At 43.3% G+C, this 27,335-nt stretch overlaps 3 protein-coding genes across 6 annotated transcripts; 1 reads left to right on the top strand and 2 right to left on the bottom strand.

Moving 5' to 3' along the window:
- Positions 1–181: 181 nt before the first annotated feature.
- Positions 182–14,284, top strand: LOC132896620 (zinc finger and BTB domain-containing protein 39). 4 transcript variants are annotated; one of them, XM_060937586.1, is made up of 4 exons: positions 442–818; positions 8,095–8,189; positions 8,432–9,968; positions 11,761–14,284. In XM_060937586.1, the coding sequence occupies exons 3-4, from the start codon at positions 8,463–8,465 to the stop codon at positions 12,655–12,657; spliced, it is 2,403 nt and encodes an 800-aa protein (XP_060793569.1). In that variant the 5' UTR covers positions 442–818; positions 8,095–8,189; positions 8,432–8,462; the 3' UTR covers positions 12,658–14,284. The 4 variants fall into 4 exon arrangements, with proteins under 4 accessions (XP_060793570.1, XP_060793569.1, XP_060793568.1 ...); XM_060937587.1 differs by lacking the exons at positions 442–818; positions 8,095–8,189 and adding an exon at positions 182–213; XM_060937585.1 differs by lacking the exon at positions 8,095–8,189 and having other exon boundaries at positions 442–814.
- A 601-nt stretch (positions 14,285–14,885) lies between these two features.
- LOC132896058 (G-protein coupled receptor 182-like) lies at positions 14,886–17,299 on the bottom strand. Its single transcript, XM_060936780.1, has 2 exons — positions 17,169–17,299; positions 14,886–16,491 (listed from the first exon to the last, which is right to left on the bottom strand). The coding sequence occupies exon 2, from the start codon at positions 16,486–16,488 to the stop codon at positions 15,436–15,438; it is 1,053 nt and encodes a 350-aa protein (XP_060792763.1). The 5' UTR covers positions 16,489–16,491; positions 17,169–17,299; the 3' UTR covers positions 14,886–15,435.
- Positions 17,300–23,365: 6,066 nt separating this feature from the next.
- LOC132896057 (G-protein coupled receptor 182-like) lies at positions 23,366–25,716 on the bottom strand. The gene is made up of 2 exons (XM_060936779.1): positions 25,649–25,716; positions 23,366–25,009 (listed from the first exon to the last, which is right to left on the bottom strand). The coding sequence occupies exon 2, from the start codon at positions 25,004–25,006 to the stop codon at positions 23,954–23,956; it is 1,053 nt and encodes a 350-aa protein (XP_060792762.1). The 5' UTR covers positions 25,007–25,009; positions 25,649–25,716; the 3' UTR covers positions 23,366–23,953.
- Positions 25,717–27,335: the final 1,619 nt, after the last annotated feature.

The following is a 27,335-nucleotide window of genomic DNA, read 5'->3' as shown; positions in this document are numbered from 1 at the left end:
CCCGCTTCCTGTCCAAAGTCAGCTGTGATTTGCAATGGATAAGCAGTATAGAAAATGGATGGATGAAGATGAATGAATGACCATTATGACCATAATTATGACCATTATGGCTGCATTTAATTGGCCTCCTCTTTATCTGTGCCGGAGACTGATCATACTACGGATGCAGAGTAGATTGAAAGTGGATTTTCCACATCCTCATCAAGTTTAAAGGTGAGGCTTTTCTTTCTTTTTAAGTCAACTTTCTTGCTTTTTTCTTAAGTTTAAATGATTGACATGATGTCATGTAGGTGGGTTGGTTTTATCTATTTATTTTTATGTGTACATGAAATTAAGATCTATCTGTAGCACTGGTAGGCCTAGAGTTTTGCTAGTTTTAGTCCTAGATCATGATCTATTCTGCTCAGTTTTCTTACCCTGCCGTTCATTATAGACAGGTGAAGGATGCACTTTTTTTTTTTTTTTGGAAGACCCATTAAAGGGAAATGCTTATTGATCCTGTATTACATAGAAACCTACTTTTTTAACAGTATATCCGTGCCTGTTGTGAACGTTACTACTTGGTTGGTTTAACTAATTGCTGTTCAATGCAATTTCAACAATGCTTGCAGTTTTCATAAGGAATGTAAACCATGTTCTCCCGTCTGGCTGCAGTGTTCATTCCGGTGTGCTCGCCGGTAAAGGGCTTTGGCTCGGTGTCTATTATCCAGCTAGCCATCATGGGTCAGGAACAGAGGAGCCTGAGCTGATGGGAAAGAAAAAACAAAAAACAAAATTGAAATACTCACCATTGAATACAAACTACAGCCGCTCTGTAGGTAAACAGAGAATTTGTATTTTATATTTACACACGGTAGATAGTAGTAAGCTGGTGATAACACTAGCTAACACTAGTCATAACACTTGAATTTAAATGCTAAGCTAGCTTCCGAGCTAGCAGCTTAGCTTTTCGGTTGCTGTAGTGCATCATATAGCTCGGTGATACAATGCTAACGTAAAGCCAGGTTTCTAATTAGAACGTGTGTGTATGGTTTTTTTTTTTTTTAATACTCAATAGTCTTTCTGTGATTTTCTCCCCTAATAATATACTTGGAAAAAAGTGTAGCTACAGGTAAAACATTCTCCTTTGTTTGCTAGCTGGCTAACTCGCAGTGCTGTGGTAAACTCGCTAGCTAGCTATATTACATTTACGACAAAGCGAAGTTTGTTTGTTTTTTCCCTTTTAAATATAAAACCGTTAGCGTAATATACAACATTTGGTTTCTAGCAAGAGTTTAGCGTTTCGTTTTAATTACTTTCTTCGTGAAGCCTACCTTTTTTTTTTTAAGTTCACTGGCTTGTACTTTAATGTTAATGGGTGTTTTATTGTCCGTTGCTTCTTGTGTCTGAGGTAAAAGTTTCTAGAATTTTCCTCGTCGCGCGACCGATTCAGATCTGTGAGAGGAGATGCTCGTGCACCTGTGACAGGTGGCTAGGAAGGCTAGCTAATTCAGAAATAGCTAGAGTCCTCAGTTCAGTAGTTCAGTCTCATATACACTTTTTGATCATTTTGTCATTCTAAAAATTCAGCTAACCATACACTAGAAGACTGAAAGACTTTTAAAAAGACTAAAGTTTGACACCCTTTCACATCTAAACACAATGTGAGATTAGTCACAGACTTATGCCAGCCGTACGCCAAATGATTTTCAAGTGATTATCTGTGATTTTCCAAGGTCACGATTTGCACGAGCCAAGACTACTTTTTCGGAACGTCAAGACGAGAAAAAGACCGACTTGAGACAAAAGGGGTGTTCACACGGCAACTTTTACTCCGGTGTAGCACCGGGGCTGCCCCGGTAGAGCGTTCACACTAGGACGCCGTTTACACATACCCGGGTATTTTTAAAAACGCAGATTATCTGTGATTTTCCAAGGTCACTATTTGCACGAGCCAAGACTACTTTTTCGGAACGTCAAGACGAGAAAAAGACCGACTTGAGACAAAAGGGGTGTTCACACGGCAACTTTTACTCCGGTGTAGCACCGGGGCTGCCCCGGTAGAGCGTTCACACTAGGACGCCGTTTACACATACCCGGGTATTTTTAAAAACGCAGATTATCTGTGATTTTCCAAGGTCACTATTTGCACGAGCTAAGACTACTTTTTCGGAACGTCAAGACGAGAAAAAGACCGACTTGAGACAAAAGGGGTGTTCACACGGCAACTTTTACTCCGGTGTAGCACCGGGGCTGCCCCGGTAGAGCGTTCACACTAGGACGCCGTTTACACATACCCGGGTATTTTTAAAAACGCAGATTATCTGTGATTTTCCAAGGTCACTATTTGCACGAGCCAAGACTACTTTTTCGGAACGTCAAGACGAGAAAAAGACCGACTTGAGACAAAAGGGGTGTTCACACTGCAACTTTTACTCCGGTGTAGCACCGGGGCTGCCCCGGTAGAGCGTTCACACTAGGACGCCGTTTACACATACCCGGGTATTTTTAAAAACGCAGACCTTTGCCTTCGTTTGTGCCTTTCGTTTATACACAAACGGAGTTTTTTCCTCTGAAAACGATTCTTTCTAAAAACCCCAGCAAAAGTGGAGATTTTTTGAAAACTCTGTTTTGCGTTTGTGTGTAAAGCAGGGGTGGGCAATTATTTTTTCCATGGGGCCACATGAGAAACAGAAAATTTTGTGGAGGGCCGGACCAAAAGGCTGAACTAAATTCTGCATAATATTAATTGTATTTCTGTATATAAAGTAGTAAATAGGGGCAGCATGGTGGTGTAGTGGTTAGCGCTGTCGCCTCACAGCAAGAAGGTCCTGGGTTCGAGCCCCGGGGCCAGCGAGGGCCTTTCTGTGTGGAGTTTGCATGTTCTCCCCGTGTCCGCGTGGGTTTCCTCCGGGTGCTCCGGTTTCCCCCACAGTCCAAAGACATGCAGGTTAGGTTAACTGGTGACTCTAAATTGACCGTAGGTGTGAATGTGAGTGTGAATGGTTGTCTGTGTCTATGTGTCAGCCCTGTGATGACCTGGCGACTTGTCCAGGGTGTACCCCGCCTTTCGCCCGTAGTCAGCTGGGATAGGCTCCAGCTTGCCTGCGACCCTGTAGAAGGATAAAGCGGCTTGAGATAATGAGTTGAGATGAGAAGCAGTAAATAACATTGTTTTTACAAGCTGCTAAGACTGGTAAGAGTATGGAAAAAACGAGGTTGCCTTACAAAAATGTCATTTATTCAATCAAATTTCCCAAAACAATGGTTAACAAAATATGAACGTTTGTACCATTTTTTTTTTCAGTCACATTCACCCCAAAACACAATAAAGACATCACAATATTGTCTTTCTACTCCAAATATCAAGCAAGATACATCATATTATAAAAATGATGATGCCGTGTCGATTCGGTGTAGGTATCAGATCGGCTCGGGCTCCGGCGCCTGCTGGTGACGTCACACTATGTGATTGGCTGGACCGTTTGAAGGATGACGTACAAGTTTGTGGTTGGTCTGGACAAATTACGGAAGTAGTTATCGCGTGATTAGGTTTCATGGGATTTCATGTCATGTTCCTGTCATGCGCATTGCGTTTTTGTTGAACACAACTTCAGAATAAAAGCAATGCACATTCAGTCCATGCATGAGTTGAAATTAGAAAATACGTTTATTTTGTAATTTCTAATTAACCTTACGCGGGCCGGTCAGAATGAACCAAAGGGCCGGATGCGGCCCCCGGGCCGTAAAATGCCCAGGTCTGGTGTAAAGAGACCAAAACGGAGTTTTAGGCAATCTTCGCACCACAAAAGAGCGACCATTGTACATATGACAAGCATGGAAACACTCAGAGTAGCAGCATTTCTGTTATTAAGAGCTATATTCGCCTGTTTGCTTTTGAGAATAAAGCTCATAAAGCTCATTGACCAGCAGAGACGCATTAGGGCTCGGAGGGCAGCAATTGCGGAGCTTCTGGTGACCAAAAGAGCCCGACCGTACCACCACCAGCGATTTTGGGTTCGACCTGGACGGACTGCTATCTGGTGGGAGAATTTCGAGAATGGCGTTGTCGTCCCGGAGGAATGGCAGGAAAATTTCAGAATGTCGCGATCCTCACTCCTGTCACTCACAGAGTTGGTACGCCCGTACATACAGGGTGAGTGTACTCACATGCGCGCTTCTGTGTGTGAGTGTACTCACATGCCACTGCCACCGACAGTCTTGGCGTAGTTTAACAGCTCTTGACAGCGTATTTATGCGGATCAATATAAACGTAATTTAAAAAAAAAACCCAGTTGTGTGCACAAAGTTATTTTGGAAAACGGAGTTTAGAAAATATGCGTTTTTAAAAATACCCGGGTATGTGTAAACAGCGCCTAGGGCTGCATACTGGTACTGTACCGTGAAAATCGATTCGGTACAGGTCCAAAATACCGGATCATGAAGTACCGGTACTGTACCGATATAAATTTACACCAAGTATCTGCTTATTTTGTGACTGAAGATGCGTAAATCCTACCACGAAGACGAAAATTTAGCACTGGAAAAGACTTAAAATGCCGCGCTGAAACTTGAAATCAGAGCCATCTTTGATTTGAGATCCTCTCACCACAGTTTCACGAGACATTGCGAGAGCTTGGCTGATCCAGCGTTCTGATTGGTCAAAAAGACTCAAAAGCAGGTCAGCCATTTTTCCTTTGCTGGCATTGGCAGCCTTTGTTGCTTTGTGTAAGTTAAAGGCCGCAGACTGCGCGTAGTCTGTAGTACTCTAGTGTAGTCACTTCTCGCTGTGAGACAACTTATGACTTTTTGTCCCAAGTTAACTATAGGGTGACTGAGAAGTGAGGTAGGAAACCTAGTTATGTTTGGTTTTCTTTGAATAAAGATACTAACAAGTTGTCAACAGTTTATTAATGTTTCTGTCATTATTGAAGAAGTTCAGAAGAATTTGTCAAATTGTTCAGGTACAGGTACAGGTCCGGACCTGTACCTAAACCTCTGTACCGGTACCTGTACCTGATGTTACGTTTAGGTACGCAGCCCAAGTTCACACGGTACAAAGTTATACCGGTGTAGCCCCTGAAAGCTGCTTAAACCGGTGCAAATCTAACCCTGCTCGGGAGGTGGTTTAAGAAATTTACTCCGGAGTAAATGCTAGTTTGCGGGGCAGCACCGATATAAAATGGGACGTCTGAACGCTACAGGGGTAGACTCGCTACGCGTGAGGAGAGTTGATTACATACGGGCATTGCATAATTTGCATCCTGGTATTTTGCGCTTCCAAAATGGCGAATATCAACAACAACAGAACTGCGTGTCTTCATCCACGTTGTTTTCCCGGCGCTTGGTGATGCCATGACAACCAGGAAAAGGAAGTACATTTTCACGCATGCGCATATTTCATTTCCGCATTATTACTATCGTATAGCACGGTCGCAAATACTGCCGTGTGAACGCAAGTGGGGCTGCACCGGTGCTAACATGCTTCTCTCTAGTAAGCAGGTTTGTGACGTGTGAACGCTCCACAAAATTTACCGTATTTTCTGGACTATAGAGCGCACCTGTATATAAGCCGCATCCGCTCTATTTTTTAAAAAAATTTAAAAAAAAAGATATACAAGCCGCACCGGGCTATAAGCCGCAGATATCTATGTTGAAAAATTAGATATTTACTGCATGTACAGAACGATTTTGTACTGTAAATGTACATGTATGTACCTGAACAGATTCTTTCCGAACAGTGCCTTTTAACACGGCAGCAACTTTGCTGATTAAAACGGAACAGAACCAAGAGAAAATAACCGGTATTTATTTACCTTCATTTCTCCTGTGTTTGAAACCACAAGTCACTTTAATCATCTTGGCTGGATTTGAAAATAATTACCAGTTAGTAATTTGTCGTGCGTGTTCTATCTGCTAAAGATCTGCTAATTCTTCTTTGCAGTGATTTTTCGTCTATCTTATTTTTGATTCTACTTCCGGTTAGAGCGCCCCTAGCGGTGGAAGAAAAATCCACAGAATAGCCGCACCTTTGTATAAGCCGCATGGTTCAAAACCTAGGAAAAAAGTAGCGGCTTATAGTCCAGAAAATACGGTACACCGGTGTAAAGGTATATCACAACAAAATACATCGGTGCAGCATCGATGCAAATATGTGCCGTGTGAACACCCCTATAATCCTGGCCACGTTAGCCCCTGGTCACACTACAGCTCGCGACGGGTTTGCGAATACTTCAAAAAGTCAAAGTCCCTTCCCACGCCATGTGGCACGTAGGGCGGTGCCGATCTCCATTTTCGTAGCCCTCGACCTCTCACATAGCTAGGGTTACAGCGGGGAGCTGGTCCTCTGGTAACCGCGAGAGTTTGACTCCCCACTCGTATCTGTATTGTAGCATGCCTTGCCAGACGGCACTATTTTTATGATGGTCTTTGGTATGACCTGACCATGAATAGAATTCGTGATCTCCCGATCGAGAAGCGGACACGCTAACCACTAGGCCAACTTGCGGTTTTGCGAATACTTGGCGATGAAAAATTGGTAGCATCACCACCAATCGTGCGATGCACAGCGAATGTTCTCTGAGCCTTGCGGGTTGTTTTTTGGTTCATCTCTGCCTCATGAGTGGCCAAAAACCACTCATCGGGCAGGTTTTCATCGGCAGACTAAGCAGCGAATACTAGAAAATTTCCTGAAGCTTGGGGAACCTTCGCCGAGGGTCTTGAGATGTATTTGTCTTGAATCCTTATCTGCGATGCTCGCGGGGGCCTCGGCGACCTAACCTTTTCTGACCGATCGAGAGGCGGACACGCTAACCACTAGGCCAACTCACGGTTTTGCGAATACTTGGCGATGAAAAATTGGTAGCATCATCACCAATCGTGCGATGCACAGCAAATGTTCTCTGAGCTTTCCGGGTTGTTTTTTGGTTCATCTCTGCCTCATGAGTGGCCAAAAACCACTCATCGGCATACTAAGCAGAGAATGCGCAAATATTTTCTGAAGCTTGGGGAACCTTCGCCGAGCGTCTTGAGATGTATTTGTCTTGAATCCATATCTGTGATGCTCGCGGGGGCCTTGGTGACCTAACCTTCTCCGACCGATCAAGAGGCAGACATCCTAACCACTAGGCCAACTTGCGGTTTTGCGAATACTTGGCGATGAAAAATTGGTAGCATCACCACCAATCGTGCGATGCACAGCGAATGTTCTCTGAGCTTTGTGGGTTGTTTTTTGGTGCATCTCCGCCTCATGAGTGGCCAAAAACCACTCATCGGCATGTTTTCATCGGCAGACTAAAGAGCAAATACGCGAATATTTCCTGAAGCTTGGGGAACCTTCGCCAAATGTCTGTATTGAGATGTATTTGTCTTGAATCCATATCTGTGATGCTCGTGGGGGCCTCGGTGACCTAACCTTTGCCGACCTAACCTTTGCTGAGACTTGAAAAGTGCATTTACATTTGGCAATCCTTCACCGAGGTTTGCAGTTGGTTGGGCGAAGGGTTCGTGAATATTCAGCAAATGTTTGGCGATGGTTAGACGACGCATTTGTGATTGTCGCTGATTGGTTGGTGCTGATGTCACACATTGTTAAAATCTATTGAGCAAGGCATCGGCGATCATTCTCTTGCCAGACACAGATATGTACAAAACCTTCAAGCATGCCTCCTCGGAAAAATGCCAGGTCTCCTCAAAAGAAAAGGGCCAAGTGTTCGTCTGCTGTGTGACCACAACTTTTAGCTTGCCTGTACGAAGTACACATCGCCATTCGTCACCTTCAGAACACCTCATTTTCATCAATAACCCATTGCAAAGCATCACAAGCTGTAGTGTGATTGTAATCTTACCCCAAACGATTGAGATGACAGGATCACGCCTCAACTCTAGCAAAACTCTGATGATTTTATTCCAACATTGGGAATTTGTCTGCAACATTCAAATCGCTTGAAAATTTGTTTGATATAAGGCCGGCATTATTTTGAGCTGATTCAGGCTACTAGACCATCTTTACAAGCTGGTAGAAAGGAAACAGCTTCTGAATTACATTTACTAGTGCTACATCATAGAAAAGTCTATTCATTCCTTCATATCTGGTAAACACTTTATCCTGGTCAGGGTTGTGGTGGATCCGGAGCCTATCCCAAGAGTGCTGAGCTTGCAGCGGACGATACAGGGACATCATTCCATAACAGAGCACCATGCCCTATTAGGTATCTAAGTAGCAAGTTTACCTACTGGGAGGTGGGATGACACTGGAGAACCAAAAGGAAAACCTACAGGGAGAACATGCATAGAAATGTCACACATTTACTCCAGTAACAAGTTTGAGAAACTCTGTCTTAAGATAACAGCGTCTGTTGCAGTTAAACTGAGCATAAGATATGGACGTTCGGAATTTTTAAACATGATGCAAATTTTAATCTCATATGAGTTATCTTTGGTTCTGTTGCAGTTAAACTGAGCTCAACGCTGCGCTGGCAGGCATGCGAATCCGGCTGCAGAGGTCAGGCCATGCGGCCCTGCTTCTCTCCGAGCTCAACCGCTGTCGCCTGTCACGGCTCCTCTGCGACGTGGTTCTGCAGGTTGGGGGTCGATCCTTCCCTGCCCATCGTGCAGTCCTAGCATGTGCAAGCTCTCACTTCAGCAGCCTGTTATCTCGGGGCCCGTATGGCCAGAGTGGCACTCCTCCCACGTTCTCTTTGGACTTCATCTCTGCAACCAACTTTGAGAAAGTGTTGACTTTCATTTACACGGGTGAGATCCTCACTGATCTGATAGATGTTGGTGTGCTGTACGAGTTGGCAGAACGACTGGGTGTCAGGGAGTTGGTGCGGGCTTGCCATGCCACCTTCCCAGACATGAAGAGCTCCGATGGAGACGTGGAAACGGACATGACCCCTGCTACGACGATGGCTGCCTCCATGTGCTCTTCATCTGTGGCATCCTGCTCTTCTCTGTCGTCTCCTGCTGCTCCCACTCCGGTAGCGCCTTCTCCCCTCCCTCAAAGCAGAGGAAACAGGGTAAACCGCTCTCATGTGCCCCCCCTCTCACTCTCTCATTCTCCTAAAGCAGAGGATGGCTTTCAGCTACATCTGAGCTATAATCAGCTGGCAAACAACAAGCAGAGCTCATTGGAGAACCACCACTCTCAGGTTTCCGAGCTCCTCCCGGCTCTCAGTTTGCAGCTTAAAACTGAACAGGAGGAAGAGAAAGTGGATGGGAACCACAGCTCAGAGGAACAAGCCATTGTTAATGGTAATAAACCAGCACTTCCTGAAGTGTGTTCCATTCCTGACTCATCAGCACAGGCTGGAGGGGAAACCTGCACACCATCCTCCTCCTCTGGCGACCCACTGGAAAGCCTGCAGCTTAGAGTGGTCGAACCAGGTGTTGGACTTGGGGGTGGGGCAGTCAAAGATGCCATTTTATTCGCGGAAGAAGAGGATGCAGAAAAAAGGAGCCTCCATGATGGGCCTCAGGAGGATGGAGAGCAGTGGCGAGCTCTGGCGGGGGATGTAATCGAACTGAGCGACGATGAAGAAAATTACATTGAGGAAGAGGAAGATGACGAAGACCTGATGTGCATAGAGAACGGTGGCAGTGGTGCCTTGATGAATCAGGGCCAGTTGGTACCCTCATCACAGCCCTGTAAAACTTGTGGAGTGTTGTTGCAAGGGGATAACAATGTCTTACGCTCTCATGCAGAGACGCACCTGTCTGAGACGGGCAGCTGCCGCGTGTGCGGCACTTCATTCTCTGACCGCGCATCCAGCATCGCTCATGCACTCACACACGTGGGCATCCTGTTGTTTTCCTGTGAGATATGTGAAACGCAATTCTGCACGGAGGTTGAACTGATCCGTCACAGGCGCCAGTCAGTGGCTCGATGCGTCCCCCAAATGCCCGAGCAACTTAGCAATGCGACTCAGGGGCCTGGAGGGGAACTGCATTGTGCTGTGTGCACTAAGCCCATTCCTAAGGATTTCAAGGTCTGTGTTTTCATTTTGTTGTCTGAAGGTGGTTAAATGATTAGCAAAATCCTCCAACCAGCTCTAACTTATTTTTCCCATTATGCTTCTTACTGTTATTTTACATGAGAATCAATTGAAATTCTGAAAAGATTTTATGGGTTTAGGTGTTGTGCAATCATTGAAATCCTTAAATCTTTTTTCCTGACTACAGTTCCAAAAAACTTGGGACACCGTGTAAAACGTAAATAAAAACAGAATGGGAAGATTTGCGAATCATGTAAACCTTATATATTTCATTGAAAATAGTACAAAGACAACATATCAGATGTTGAAAGTGAGAAATTTTTTTGTTTTTTGAAAAATATATGCTCATTTTGAATTTGGTGTCAGTATCACATTTCAAAAAAGGTAGGACGGGGCAACAAAAGACTGAAAAAGTTGTGTAATGTTAAAAAAAAACTAATTTGGTTAATTGTCAACAGGTCAGTAAGATGATTGGGTATAAAAAGAGCATCCCAGAGAGGCGGAGTCTCTCAGAAGTAAAGATGGGGATGGTTTCACCGCTCTGTGAAAGACTGCATGGGCAAACAGTACAACAATTTAAGAATAACGTTCCTCAATGTAAAATTGCAGAGAATTTGGGGATCACATCATCTATGGTACATAATATCATTAAAATATTCAGAGAATCTGGAGAAATCTCTGTCTGCAAGAGACAAGGCTGAAAACACACTGGATGCCTGTGATCTTCAGGCCCTCAGGAGACACACTGCATTAAAAGCAGACACGTGTCTGTAGTGGAAATCACTGTATGGGCTCAGGAACACTTCAGAAAACCATCGCCTGTGAAAACAGTTCATTAGTGCATCCACAAATGCAAGTTAAGCCCAGATACAAACAATATCCACAAACACCGCCACCTTCTCTGGGCCTGAGCTCTTTTATGGTGGCCTGAGGCGAAGTGGAAAATTGTCCCGAGGTCTGACGAATCAAAAGTAGAAATTCTTTTTAGAAAATCATGGACACCACGTCCTCCAGGCTAAAGAGGAGAGGGACCATCCGGCTTATCATCAGTGCACAGTTCAAAAGCCAGCATCTGTGATGGTATGAGGGTGCATTAGTGCACATAACATGGGTAGCTTGTACATCTGAGAAGGCATCATTAATGCTGAATGATATATATACACGTTTCAGAGCAATATGCTGCCATCCAGACAAAATCTTTTTCAGGGAAGGTCTTCCTTCTTTCAGCAAGACAATGCCAAACCGCTTTCTGGACATATTAAAACTGCATGGCTCCAAAGAGTCCAGGTGCTAAACTGGCCTGCCTGAAGTCCAGACCTGTCTTCCATTTAAAACATTCGGTGCATTATGAAGTGCAAAATATGACCAAGGAGACCCCGAACTGTTGAGTAACTGAAATTGTATATCAGGCAAGAATGAGACAACATTTCTCTTTCAAAACTACGGCAATTGATCTCCTCAGTTCCCAAATGTTTACAGAGTTTTGTTAAAAGTAGAGGTGATGCAACACAGTGGTAAACATGCCCCTGTCCCAACTTTTTTGAAACGTGTTGCTGACATTAAATTCAAAATAATATATTTTTCAAAAAACAATAACATTTCTCAGTTTCACCATTTCTTTGTACTATTTTCAGTAGAATATAAGGCTTCCATGATTTGCAAATTATCACATTGTTTTTATTTACAGTTTACACAGCGTCCCAACTTTTTTGGAATTGGGGTTGTATTTAATAAAGAGAAAATATGCCCTTCCTCATCTCGTAACTATATATGATCTCTCTTTCAGGCTGTCAGGGAGCATGTACAGGGCCATGTGTGTTTGCGGACTTTGCGCTGCGGTGTGTGCCAGTCAGCTCAACCCACACGATGTGCTCTTCTGTGGCACACGCTAACACACCTCGTTGCCATCCACTCCTGTCCACAGTGCGCCTGTCCTTTCCTGGAGCAGCCTCTGCTCGACACACATTTAGCCGTGCATGCTGAACAAGGGGGAGCCAAAGAGGATGAAGGCAGTCAGGAGAGCAGTACAGAAGGACAGGGCGAGTTTCAGTGCTTCCTGTGTCCACAGACCTTCCCTTCAGACACAGCCTTCCATTACCACCTGAGCACGCACCCTAGTGAGCCCCAATCGTGGCCTGCCAAGCGCAAAGCGGACCAGCCACTGGAGTTTTCTTCCTCCTCTTCCTCCCCACTGGAGCCAGGAGGCGTGGGCAAACTCAGTGGCCTGGGCTTTAACATGGGCTCATTTATACCAGACAAAATGATTCAGGCTGGCATGCCATTCCCTGCTGGACTTGTACAGAACGGCAGCTCTTCTGGTTGCCCTCAAACGGGTGCAGTTCTGAAACAGAAGTGGTACCGCTGCAGGTATTGCGGCAAGCGTTTTGCACACTCGGGCGAGTTCACCTACCACCTTCGCATCCACACAGGAGAAAAGCCGTACCAGTGCAAGGTGTGCCTGCGCTTTTTCCGTGGCCGCTCCACCATGATCTGCCACTTGAAGACGCACGCCGGCGCCCTGATGTACCGCTGCACTGTGTGTGGCCTCTACTTCTCAACACTGAAGATGGTCTCGTCGCACATGGAACTCCACAAGGACCACCTACCTCCTGACTTCAACATAGAGGAGACTTTCATGTACAACGACCACTCCAAAGAGCCGGTCCCTAATCTGGACACCTGAAATTTGTTACTCATGTGCCTCAATACGTATCTTGTTCGTTATCTGTGACCATTGTTAAGGACCAAGTAGAATTAGGACGCTTTTAAATGTTTTGTGTGATTTAGAGACTGGAGATTTGAAGTAGGTACTGTTATTGCATTGCCACTTGGTGGCAGCATTTATGTATTCTGAGGGCACACTGACTGTTCATGTGAATGTGAGGTGTGATTATTAGTTTAGGATTACCTCTTGATGTTCTTCCTTCTGCAATTAATATCAGCTACATGTATATATTGTAGAGTATTACAACAGAATATTGTATCACCAGTAAATATGGTAGTGTAAATGGGCATTGTAGGAGAAACGGAAGATTCATGAAGTGTACACACGATGCAGGACACAAAACTGTGGTCTACTTTGCTGCCCTCATATAGAGGGTAATTTTTTAGAGTCGTGTTTTTACTTCTTTATTTATTTTTTACACTTTATTTTATTCATTATATTCACTGCTTTTTGGATGTTGTGTTTGAATTCAGCACAAAGCGTTCGCTTATTAATTACACTCACCGGCCACTTTTAATAGGAACTTGTTCTTGATTCTAAGATCCCCGTTCTTGGCTGCAAGAGTGGTCTTCTGCTGTCGCATGCTGAGATGCTTTTCTGCTCACCACGGTTGTAAAGAGTGATTATATGAGTTACTATACCCTTCCTGGCAGCTCGGACCAATCTGGCTATTTGCCTCTGACCTCTCTTATCGTTTGTTTCCATCCACAGAACTCAGTGGGGCTTTTTTTGTTTGTTTTTCGCACCATTCTGTGTGAACTTTAGAGACTGTTGTGTTGTGAAAACTTTCTGAAATACTCAAACCAGTCCATCTGGCTCAAACCAACCCCCATGCCACGGTGAAAGTTAAAAAAAAAAAAAAAAAGTGATCACAATTTTTCCCATTCTGATGTTTGAAGTGAACGTTAACTGAAGCTCTTGATTTGTATCTGCATGATTTGACGCATCGTGCTGCTGTCAAGAGATCGGCTGATTAGAGAACTGCATCAAACAGACAGCAGGTGGATGTATGGGTGTTCCTGATAAAGTGGCCAGTGAGTGTACGTGTTATGTATTAAGACGGCATCAAGCATGGGTGAAAATAAAGCAGTCATATCCATCAAATTATGGTATAAACATGGAGTAAGGAATAAATCCTGTGCAGTCAGTATAGTTCTGGTATCTTTTTTTTTTTTCCCCAATATTCACCTTTATTATATTAGATCATATTTTACTATTAAGTGAATTGAAATAGACAAGATAAATTGACACTTTGGTACATTTTAACAGTTTGTGTATCCTTAAAGCAGCAGGAATAAGTAGCATTTTTAATGTCATTTCTAATGTTAGACACTGATGAAGTCAGTAATTTCAGTGCCAGGACCAACAGTAATACGTATCTCTTTTAAAAAGTGTAAAAATGGTACCTATTGCCTCTTTAAGTGGACCGATTCCACAATGTGTAATATTTTTTTAAAACGTGAAAGCAGTACCTTATCATACAATTTCAGATCTATAACTATTTATTTATTTATAGCTTTTTATGTTGATACATTATATTTTGTAAGGAGTGTTTTCATTATAAATAGAAGCGTATTACTTTGTTCTTGACTGTATTTGTTTCCTATGTGTTCTGAATAAAATTGAGTGTGGCAAACATACACAGGTGTTACAGTGTCGTGTTGATCTTCTCAGCCTTTGCTTCGCATGTAGCCGTAAAATTTCAAACCAGTGACTGAACAACAAATTTGGAGCAAGTGAGTCATACGCGTTTTGAAATGACCATTTATGCCATAGATAGCCATCCATCCGTTATCCGTTACTGCTTTTCCTGTGCAAGGTCATGGGTAAGCTGGAGTCTATCCCAGCTGACTATGGGCGAGAGGCGGGGTACGCCCTGGACAAGTCACCAAATCATCACAGGGCTGACACACAACCATTTACACCTACGGTTAATTTAGAGCCACCAATTAGCCTAAACTGCATGTCTTTGGACTGCAGAGGAAACCCACGCAGACAACATGCAAACTCCACACAGAAAGGCCCCCATCGACGACTGGGCTCAAACCCAGAACCTTCTTGCTGTGAGGCGACAGTGCTAACCACTACACCACCGTGCTGCCCTGCCATAGATATGCTTTTGGACGAAAGTCCTGTTGTGCAGTTTGAATATAAGGTATTGCTTAAAAAAGCAGACTTACAATACATTCTAGTAGTGAAGCCAAGTTGTTTATTTTGTCCAGCATACAGATATCATCCTCTGCAAATCTTTGACGGCTACACTTCCTTTTATCTGTGGCATGTTTCTCAGCAGCTTCATGTGGGAGTGTAATGTAGGGAGTTTGCTTCCTTCCTCTTTTAAATCCACTGACAGGAATTTCTAAAGCTGGTTCTTTACACTCACTTTTGACTCCATTGAGCCTTCCATCTTCACTGTTCACAAGCAATAAAAGCAAACCATTTAGTGTCTGAAAATGTTCTTTCTTAATGGCTACTGGTTCTTGCACTGAGAAGGTTTTAGAAGGGAGCATGATCGCCAAGCCCTTCGTTTATGATTTAGAAAAAAAATCTGAATAATTGTTCTGAAATGGTCTCTTTAGCTACATGGAGATGTTAACCCTAGGACACAGAGACATGGACATTTGTAAACCACTTATTTTGATAGCATTTGGAAAATGTTTTCTTCATAGCAGCATAATTATATACTGCTTCCTCATGTCTTGCAGGAGACCTCATTGTGATGTATTGGAGACTTCCTCAGGATCCTATCTCTGAGTGACTGGTGCTGGCATTGCTGAGCTTTCTCCCTTTTCGTGATACTGTCCCTGCGCCATCAGCTGTGTTGGCAGATGCAGAGGAGATATGGGAAAGAATATCATTGATGAGGTTGGCACGAAAGCTCTTGCTGAGGAAGTTATAAAGAATGGGGTTGGCAATGCAATGAAAGAGCGAGATGCACTCTGCAATGTTGAAAGAGAAGTACAGTACATCTACAGTGTTGCAGGACATAATATGTGGATTCAGGTCATCTACCATTATCAGGAATATTAGAACATGGTAGGGTAGCCAGCAAGCCACAAAGACGAGTGAGTACATGCGCAACAGCCAAAGGTCCCTATGATTCTGCACATCTGGAGAAGCACGCACAATCCGTGCAATCAGGACGTTACACGTAATGATAACTGACACAGGCCCCAAAAACTGGAAGATAAGGCAGAAGAAGGCAACAGTGACAAACCATTCTGTGTAGTGCATCTCAGGCACCATGTAGCAGCCAGGTTCATCCCACTCCATCAGGTCCACGTGGACATTTTCGAGCAGTGCCAGCAGCACAGACAGAACCCACACTCCACCACACAGCAGCCATCTCCGGTGTCTGGGCTGCAGTGGAAAGCAGGTGGGTGTGTTTGGTCGTGTTAAGGTCAGGTACCGCTCCAGAGTCATGAAGGCCAGGAAGAAGGAGCTGCTGTAGAAGTTGATGACATAGATGAAGTGCGTGACCTTGCACAGAAATCGGCCCCAAACCCAAACCTCCCCCATGGCGTTCTCTAGCATGAAGAATGGCATAGTGATGATCACCATCAGGTCGGACAGACTGACGTTGATAATACAGAAGAGCACACCGCTGGCTGAATGTCGCCGGCGCCAGTTTACCCAAACCACCACACAATTCTCGATCAATCCAACCATGAACAAGAACAGGTAGAGCAGGAACAGTGCAATGCGCCGAGATTGCCGGTTCAGGTCAAGGGAACATTCATAGAACCACAGTGTGTCATTGTGGTTTGACGTATTGTGATCAAATGTCATTTTCTGTGGAGAAAGAAGAAAGAGTTAACGTGTGTGTGCTTTGCGGTTATTTAATAGGATTATGCTGATCCTTTTTTTTTTTTTTTTTGCACTTGTTGAGCTGAGAGCTGGGAATTTGCAAATAAGAATCTGAGATTCTAAGCATTCTCTTTCAAAGTATGATGATTTTAAGGCACTAGAGGACTATATTTTTTTTCTTATCAAAGCTAGTAAAAATATGTTCCATCAACGCCCTTCGTCCAAAAAATTCCACAGTAAAAAGGGGCCATAGTGGTAAAGCAAACCTGGAATTTGGGTTCTGGAACTCTTAAGATACTCATGCTCTTTTCAGGAAGTTAACCTTATGATCATCCTTATATGTGAACTTAAGGATAGAGGATAGGATACTCTCTAGAAAAACAACAATCTCTGCTTTGGTTAGTTCACGCTCATTCAATGTTTTGGTTCTCCAAATAGTCCTAGAACCACAACAGATTGCTGTCATAAGATGCAGAAAATTTTGCTGGAGATTTTCGGGTTTGCTGCAGATGCCAATTAATTACTTTGTGCTATTTATGCATACAGTATGTATACAGAGATATAGAAATGTGTATGGGATTTGTTAAAATATCTTTGCTTTATTTTATTAGGCTTTGAAAAAGCATAAATAATTTTTAAAAAATCACGACAACAAGGCCTACCTTGGCTGTAGAGTGTGGAGCTCTTGTGAGGGTAAGACCCCTCTGATGGTGCAGTGTCCTGGAGAGATGAAAGCTGATCTGGCAGAACAATAGTGCCACTTTAGTCTTTTCCCTAGCTGCTTTGGGGCATTAAGCCCTCCTCTTGCTTTCCCACTCTCTCTCTCCCTCTCAAGCAACACTGCTGATAGGACATTCTCAAAAGGCAGGAAGGAGGCCATGCTCAGCAGGAAAGATTCCTGAGAAAGCCTTGAGCACAGGTGACATTTTGTGATCTGACGTATCTTGGGTAACTGCTAAACCCTGTGAAGCGCTCAAGAAAAAGTAAAGTACTGTTTCTGGTTCAGAGTTTTCTTATTCTACACTATATCGCTCAGCATAAATATCACATTAGCACAAAAAGTTCATTGCATTCCACAAAATTCTCTTTGAAGTCTGTAAAGTCATAGCACTAAAACATCAGCACTAGACTGTGATAATAACTTCCTCTCAGGGACAAGTCCTATGCAGCCATTACACAATATTTTTAGGTCATCTTTTTTATAAGCTTCACCAATGTTCACCTTAATGATCATATTTTACTGATATGATTTCATATAAGGGCGGCACGGTGGTATAGTGGTTAGAGCTGTCGCCTCAGAGCAAGAAGGTTCCGGATTTGAGTCCAGTGGCCGACGGGGGTCTTTCTGTGCGGAGTTTGCATGTTCTCCCCGTGTATGCGTGGGTTTCCTCCGGGTGCTCCGGTTTCCCCCACAGTCCAAAGACATGCAGGTTAGGCTAATTGGTGGCTCTAAATTGACCGTAGGTGTGAATGTGAGTGTGAATAGTTGTCTGTGTCTATGTGTCAGCCCTGTGATGACCTGGCGACTTGTCCAGGGTGTACCCCGCCTTTCGCCCGTAGTCAGCTGGGATAGGCTCCAGCTTGCTTGCGACCCTGTAGAACAGGATAAGCGGCTACAGATAATGGATGGATGGATGGATGGATTTCATATAAGGGTGGCACGGTAGTGTAGTGGTTAGCACTGTCACCTCAGAGCAAGAAGGTTCTGGATTTGAGTCCAGTGGCCGACGGGGATCTTTCTGTGTGGAGTTTGCATGCTCTCCCCGTGTCTGCGTGGGTTTCCTCCTGGTGCTCCAGTTTCCCCTACAGTTCAAAGACATGCACGTTAGGCTAACTGGTGACTCTAAATTGACCGTAGGTGTGAGTGTGAATGGTTGTGTGTCTCTGTGTCAGCCCTGCGATAACCTGGCGACTTGTCCAGGGTGTTCCCCGCCTCTTGCCCATAGTCAGCTGGGATAGGCTCCAGCTTGCCTGCAACCCTGTAGGACAGGATAAGTGGCTACAGATAATGGATGGATTTTCCTAATCATTGGATTACCCAAAGGGTGGCACGGTGGTGTAGTGGTTAGCGCTGTCGCCACACAGCAAGAAGGGTCCAGGTTTGAGTCCAGTGGCTGACAGGGGCCTTTCTGTGTGGAGTTTGCATGTTCTCCCCGTGTCTGCGTGGGTTTTCCTCTGGTTTCCCCCCACCGTCCAAAGACATGCAGGTTAGGTTAATTGGTGACTCTAAATTGACCGTGAGTGTGAATGGTTGTTTGTGTCTATGTGTCAGCCCTGTGATGACCTGGCGACTTGTCCAGGGTGTACCCCGCCTTTCGCCCGTAGTCAGCTGGGATAGGCTCCAGCTTGCCCGCGACCCTGCACAGGATAAGCGGTTATGGATGATGGATGGATGGATGGATGGACTACCCAATAGATATCCATTGACATTCAGAATGGTAAAGTTAATCAATTCAGGCATCCAAAAGAAGAAGGAATACATCGTGTTTTTAATGTCCTTTCGAATAAGACTGTGAGTGAAATCACTTAAGTCCGAAACACATTAACAAACCAAAAAACACAAGTAACAACAGCAATTCAAAAACATAACAGAAGCTCAGAATCATCAACATCATCAACATTAAAAGGTAAGTCCTTATAGAAGATCACATGCAGATACCTCTGAGAGGCCACAGAAAACCAAGAGCTGGAGGATATTTACAGTAGCTGTATCTTCTTTAACCTGCTTATGTGCAATTTGAAATTTTAAACTGAAAAACGAGTAATAGAAATGTGTTTTTCAGGAAAAAAAGCTCTCAAATATTGCAAAAATAGAGGTTTTACACTCACGAGGTGGTTTTTTAGACGATTCAATAAAGCAATATTTCACAAAATTGAAATGCAAACACTTTTTTTTTGCATTTAAGTCACTTGACATGACATGAAGAGCAAATGGAACTGTTACCTTTCTGAAAAAGAGAGCGCTCTGTAAAACCTATCATGAGCAGAGACACTATCGCAAGAGGAGAAAACCTAGCTTTAATCACATAACATCACTCAGTAGAAACACAGACCATTTAAAAAAAAAACAACAACAACATTGCTTCTATTTTGCGCAACGCTGCAGTGGAAACCTGTCTGGTAAGAGGAAATATGAGCCTAAATGAATCTACTGAGGCTTTTCATATTTGTGTTTTTTTTTTTTTTAATCAAGGGCATTTATAGTATGTTATATTATATAAACACAAGTGTTTTACTGGGAAATACACCACTTGTATTTTTCATACGAGCTCCATCCGGGACATGGAGAACCAAAACTCTGACATAAATCTCTATATGTCACTCGTGAGGAAATCGATGAATTGTTTTGATAACTTTGGGTCCTTTTTGTTTGTGAATGTGTCTGTATAATAAAAAGAAAATCACACGTTGGCTTGAAAATATGAAGTTCATCTTCTCGTGTTGAAAAATTTGCATTTTTCATACAAAGTACATCACGGATCTGAGTGACATATTTAAATAATATTGGCTGGCGTTGAGTAGTATATCAGATATATTCCATTCAGCTAGCATGATATTGAACGAGTCGAAGACGAGTTCAATATCATACTAGCTGAATGGAATATATCTGATAGACCATGAAAAAAGCCAGCCAATATTATTATTATTATTATACAGACACATTCCTTTCGGGTGTTCGACGCATCTTTCTCTTTCAAAATTATTTCAAAATCTTCCGCATTTAACGAAGCAAACCTGGCGGCCATGTTTGACAACCATGCAATATCGTAAACCATACTCAGTGCTCATTTTCCATTGGGTAGAGTGACAATACACGTAGAATAAGCGATATACTAACAACATCGCATGCTATCAAACCAAATGAATGAAACCTGCTAGAAGGGAATAGAACACGTTTTTATTCCAACGAAAAAGTGTCCTGTGTGTATAATAATTCCTGATATTTTACTCCCATGATGTCACTCCCAGTGTTTTCCCGCTGACTAGACGCGCATTGTCAAAATGGCGAACCGGTTCAAAATTAAAATTCTTTTGATTAACTTGCGTATTTTTTTGTGGACGTGTCGTGTACATATCTCATCTCATCTCATTATCTCTAGCCGCTTTATCCTTCTACAGGGTCGCAGGCAAGCTGGAGCCTATCCCAGCTGACTACGGGTGAAAGGCGGGGTACACCCTGGACAAGTCGCCAGGTCATCACAGGGCTGACACATAGACACAGACAACCATTCACACTCACATTCACACCTACGGTCAATTTAGAGTCACCAGTTAACCTAACCTGCGTGTCTTTGGACTGTGGGGGAAACCGGAGCACCCGGAGGAAACCCACGTGGACACGGGGAGAACATGCAAACTCCACACAGAAAGGCCCTCGCCGGCCACGGGGCTCGAACCCAGGACCTTCTTGCTGTGAGGCGACAGCGCTAACCACTACACCACCATGCCGCCCGTGTACATATAATATAAAGAATATAACACAGTGGTGTGAAGAAATGAAGTTTATCTTTTCGTGTTGAAAAATATATCACTCATTTGCTACGTTCACTCGTAAAATATACATTCATATCTTCACGCAAGCCCTGTGATGACCTGGCGACTTGTCCAGGGTGTACCCCGCCTTTCGCCCATAGTCAGCTGGGATAGGCTCCAGCTTGCCTGCGACCCTGTAGAACAGGATAAAGCGGCTAGAGATAATGAGAATGAGATGAGATCTTCACGCAACCGTGTAATATCCTCTATGTACATGCTGTCAACTACACTTTTGTACTGCTGTGTTGTTTGTTTCAGAGAATTCTTGAACAAAAAAAATGCATGTTCATGTTCACTGATGATATGGGCTTCAAATGGTGACAATGAGGAAGGAAAATAATTAGCCAGTGCACCGTTGTTGAGGTTCCTGACCAGTGAAGGGGGAATAAAAATCACCATTGTGTCCTCCATCACCATGCAACCCTTGGCCCCTAGAATGCTACGCTTCTTCTCACTTTCCTGGACACTTTCGGTGGGTTTTTGTTTTGGTTTTTTTTTCATTTTCCACTGTGGCATTTTACCTCCATAATCCCGTGACACCAGCTTTTGCTTACGTCCAGGTTCTGAAACACATAAGTGCAAAAAAGGCCCAAATAGAGCTAATTCAGCAATGTGTAATATTTATCTAATGTGAAAGCCTTGTACTTTATCATATGATTTAAACTCGACAGCTATTTATTTGCAGCCTTTTAAATTTTGTAAGGAACACTCATTTCATTCTCAGTAGAAGTTGTTCTTTTTTATTATTTTATTATTTAAACGGCTATTTAAATATAGGGTACTGTAAATATATATATATATATATATATATATATATATATATATATATATACACAAAACCCCAATTCCAAAAACGTTGGGACGCTGTGTAAACTGTAAATAAAAACAGAATATGAAGATTTGCAATATCATGGAAACCCTATATTTCATTGAAAATAGTACAAAGACAAAATATCAAATGTTGAAACTGAGAAACGTTATTGTTTTTTGAAAAATATAATGTCAGCAACACGTTTCAAAAAAGTTGGGACAGGGGCATGTTTACCATTGTGTTGCATCACCTCTACTTTTAACAATACTCTGTAAACTTGTGGGAACTAAGGAGACCAATTGCTGTAGTTTTGAAATTGAAATGTTGTCCCATTCTTGCCTGATATACAATTTCAGTTGCTCAACAGTTCAGGGTCTCCTTGGTCATATTTTGCGCTTCATAATGTGCTAAATGTTTTAAATGGGAGGCAAGTCTGGACTGCAGACAGGCCAGTTTAGCACCCGGACTCTTTTACTACAGAGCCATGCAGTTTTAATATGTGTAGAAAGTGGTTTGGCATTGTCTTGCTGAAAGAAGGAAGGCCTTCCCTGAAAAAGATTTTGTCTGGCTGGCAGCATATTGCTCTGAAACGTGTATATATCATTCAGCATTAATGATGCCTTCCCAGATGTACAAGCTGCCCATGTCATGTGCACTAATGCCCTCCATACCATCACGGATGGTGGCTTTTGAACTGTGCACTGATGATAAGCCGGATGGTCCCTCTCCTCTTTAGCCTGGAGGACGTGGTGTCCATGATTTCTAAAAAGAATTTCTACTTTTGATTCGTCAGACCTTGGGGCAATTTTCCACTTCGCCTCAGTCCATCGTAAAAGAGCTCAGGCCCAGAGAAGGTGGCGATGTTTCTGGATATTGTTTATATCTGGGTTTAACTTGCATTTGTGGATGCAGTAATGAACTGTTTTCACAGGCGATGGTTTTCTGAAGTGTTCCTGAGCCCATACAGTGATTTCCACGACAGACACGTATCTGTTTTTAATGCAGTGTTGCCTGAGGGACTGAAGATCACAGCCATCCAATGTCAGTTTTCAGCCTTGTCTCTTGCATACAGAGATTTCCCCAGATTCTCTGAATCTTTTAATGATATTGTGTACCATAGATGATGTGATCCCCAAATTCTTTGCAATTTTACATCGAGGAACGTTATTCTTAAATTGTTGCACTGTTTGCCCACGCAGTCTTTCACAGAGCGGTGAACCCCTCCCCATCTTTACTTCTGAGAGATTCCATTTCTCTGGGATGCTCTTTTTATACCCAATCATGTTAATGACCTGTTGCCAATTAACCAATTTTTTTTTTTAAGCATTACACAACTTTTTCAGTCTTTTGTTGCCCCGTCCCAACTTTTTGGAAATGTGTTGCTGACATCAAATTCAAAATGAGCATATATTTTTCAAAAAACAATAATATGTATCAGTTTCAACATTTGATATGTTGTCTTTGTACTATTTTCAATGAAATATAGGGTTTCCATGATTTGCAAATCTTCACATTCTGTTTTTATTTATGTTGCACACAGTGTCCCAACTTTTTTGGAATTGGGGTTGCACTTGCGATAAGTTTTAGTAGTGAAACCAAGTTATTTACATGTTTTGTCCAGTGTACAGATCATCTGTAAATGTTTGATTGCTACACTTCCTTTAATTTGTGACATGTTCCTCAGTAGCAATGCCATCGCTTCCTGTGGAGTGGGATGCAGGGAGATATTTTCCTTCCTTTTTTGAAACTGCTAAGAGGAACCCATAACCTTTCTTTTCATGGACATTTGACTCCATTTGGCCTTCCAGCTCCATTGTTTACAAGCAATAAAAACAAACCATTTAGCATCTTAAAATGTTCTTTTCAGAATGGCTATTAGCCCTTGCACTAAGAAATTGGCAATTCTGTATTTTAGAAGGGACCATGATACTCAAACCCTTCTTTTATGTTTAAAAATGTGAATAATTCTAAAATTGTCTCTTTAGCTACCTATGTGGAGGTGTTAAAACACAAATGAAGCTTATTTGGATGACATTTTGATGCTTTACAGCAACACAAATTAGGTGAAGCACCAATATGTGCCAAGACCTCATTATGACCTTTTTAGGATCCTATCTCTGAATGACTGGTACTGGCATTGCTGAGCTTCCGTTCCTTCTGCTGCAATCTCCCCACACCATCAGTTGCATTGAATGGCGGTGAGGAAATATAGGAAAGAATATCGCTGGTGAGGTTGGCACAAAATCTCTTGCTCAGGAAGTTATAGAGAATGGGGTTGGCGATGCAATGGAAGAATGAGATGCACTGTACAATGTTCAAAGTGAAGAATAGACCGTCTGTAGTATTGCAGGACATCAGGTTTGGGTTCAGCATGTCCACCAACAGCAGGAAAATCACAAAATGGTAGGGTAGCCAGCAGGCCACGAAGACGAATGAGTACACTCGCAACAGCCAAAGATCTCTGCGATTCTGGACGTCTGGAGAGGAACGCACAGCCCGTGCAATCAGGATGTTACAAGTGATGATGACTGATGCAGGGCCCAAAAACTGGAAGATAAGGGATAAGGAGGCAAGGGAGACAAACCAATCAAAGTAGTTCATCTCAGGCACCATGTAGCAGCCAGGTTCATCCCACTCCAGCAGGTCCACGTGGACATTTTCAAGCAGTGCCAGCACCACGGACAGAAGCCACACTCCACCACACAGTAGCCATCTCCGGTGTCTGGGCTCCAGTGGAAAGCAGTTGGGCGTGTTTGGTCGCGTTAAGGTCAGGTACCGCTCCAGAGTCATGAAGGCCAGGAAGAAGGAGCTGCTGTAGAAGTTGATGATGTAGATGAAGTGCGTGACCTTGCACAGAAATCGGCCCCAAACCCAAACCTCCTCCATGGCGATCTCTAGCATGAAGAATGGCATAGTGGTGACCACCATCAGGTCGGACAGACTGACGTTGATAATACAGAAGAGCACACCGCTGGCTGAATGTCGCCGGCGCCAGTTTACCCAAACCACCACGCAATTCTCGATCAATCCAACCATGAACAGGAACAGGTAGAACAGGAACAGCGCAATGCGCCGAGATTGCCAGTCCAGCTGTAAGCTGCATTCATAGAACCACAGTGTGTCATTGTGGTTTGACGTATTGTGACCCAATGTCATTTTCTGTGGAGAAAGAGCAAAGAGTTTGTGCATATGAAGTTATTCAATAGGATTATGCTGATCCTTTTCACAAGTTGCACTTGAGTTGAGAGCTGATAATTTGCAAACAAGAATCAACTTCACAAGGAAAATATTTTTGATGTACTACATATTTACAAAACCTAATAAAGTATATGCTATTTCATGGCAAGATAATGAGGATGAAAAACTCACTTGTAAATAAGGAACTATGGTGTTGTTAAAGCAAAGCTGAACTGTGGGTTCTTGGAACCCTGAAATACCACGTCCTATTCACTTATGATCAGCAATATACTACGTACTCTACTACAGTTATGCTCTTTCAACCCCATCACAATAATCTATGGGGAATCCACACTTGGTTCCCTGAAAGATCCTTGAACGACGTTTGTTGTCATATGATGTCGAAAATTTTGCTGACTGTTAGAGTACACAGTGCCAGTTGCTATCCTGGTAGATTATGTAGAGTTTCTGAACCAGGTATGGAAATGTCTTCACATTATTTTCCAACTGCTATTTGCTTGAGTTGTTTTTATTGCAAACGACACACCCTTTTACACATTTGATGTTTTAATACTGCACTGTGGCCTTGAGAACAACAAAGTAAAGATTGACAAGGCCTACCTCGCCCTTATTGGAGATGTTGTGAAGGTAAAACCCCTTTAATATAGCAGTGTCCTAGAGGAATGAAGGCTGATCTGGCTGAAGAATGGTGCTGCGTTAGTCTTTCCTCTGCCTGCTTTGGGGCATTAAGCCCTCCCCTCTCTCTGATAGGACATGCACGGCAGGAAATATTTCCGAGAAAGTTTTCATCACAGTTGACATTATCCTCTCCCTCTCCACTGTCCCTCTATTATCCATTCTCCTGCCCATACTTCTGTTTACTACTGGCTCCATTTTGCACAAAATAACTAAAGAAGTTATAAACTGAGAGGAGAATCAGCCATCTTTAGTCTATTATATTTCAATTCAATTTGTTCTATTTCTATAATTAATACAAACTTACTGGCTACTTTATAATGAACATTATACTTCTACTGAGTAGGAATCCCTGCATTGAAATTTATCGAAATTGAAATGTACGATGATGTCTTTTGCAATTGTAATCCATCACCCAAGGTGGCACAGTGGTGTAGTGGTTAGCACTGTTGCCTCACAGCAAGAAGGTCCTGGGTTCGATCCCAGCAGCTGGTGAGGGCCTTTCTGTGCGGAGTTTGCATGTTCTCCCCGTGTCCGCATGGGTTTCCCCCACAGTCCAAAGACATGCAGGTTAGGCTAATTGGTGGCTCTAAATTGACTGTAGGTGTGAATGTGTCTCTGTGTCAGCCCTGCGATGACCTGGCAACTTGTCCAGGGTGTACCCCGCCTCTCACCCAGGCTCCAGCTTGCCTGCGACCCTGTAGGACAGGATAAGTGGCTACAGATAATGGATGGATTGATAGAGGAGTAGGAATCCCTGCATTGAAATGTACGATGAGGTCTTTTGCGATTGTAATCCATCAGCCAGGGCGGCACGGTGGTGTAGTGGTTAGCACTGTCGCCTCACGGCAAGAAGGTTCTGGGTTCGAGCCCAGTGGCCGACGGAAGCCTTTCTGTGTGGAGTTTGCATGTTCTCCCCATGTCTGCATGGGTTTCCCCCACAGTCCAAAGACATGCAGGTTAGGCTAACTGGTGGCTCTAATTTGACCGTGAATGGTTGTTTGTCTCTATGTGTCAGCCCTGCGATGACCTGGCGACTTGTCCAGGGTGTACCTCGCCTCTCGCCCGTAGTCAGTTGGGATAGGCTCCAGCTTGCCTGCAACCCTGTACAGGATAAGCGGTTACGGATAATGGATGGCTGGGTTGTGCATTTTGAGATGCCTTTCTACTCAGCATGGTTGTTAAGTGTGGTTACAGCGATCAGAAAAGTATTCCGACCTGTATGTACCTTTCAGCATTAATGATGCCTTCACAGAGGTACAGTTTATCCATGCCATGGGTACTAACACATCCTCATAAAATCACAGATACTGGCTTTTGAACTTCATGCTGATAATAATCTGGACGTTCCTTTTCCTCTTTAGCCCAGAGGGCATAATGTCCATGATTTTCAAAGCAATTTGGAATGTGGAATCTTCACACACATTTCCACTTTGCGTCAGTCCATCTCAGATGAGCTCACGCCCAGAGAATTCACCTGCGTTTCCGGATGTTGTTGATATACGGCTTTCATTTTGCATGGTAGCTGCAGCAATTAACTGTTTTTATGGACAACGATTTTCTGAAGTGGTCCCAAACCCTTGTAGTAAATGTCCTTTATACAATCATGTCA

Source organism: Neoarius graeffei, chromosome 13 (assembly GCF_027579695.1).
Source record: "Neoarius graeffei isolate fNeoGra1 chromosome 13, fNeoGra1.pri, whole genome shotgun sequence".
Taxonomy (NCBI): Eukaryota; Metazoa; Chordata; class Actinopteri; order Siluriformes; family Ariidae; genus Neoarius; species Neoarius graeffei.
This window is presented reverse-complemented; position numbering and strand designations above follow the sequence as displayed.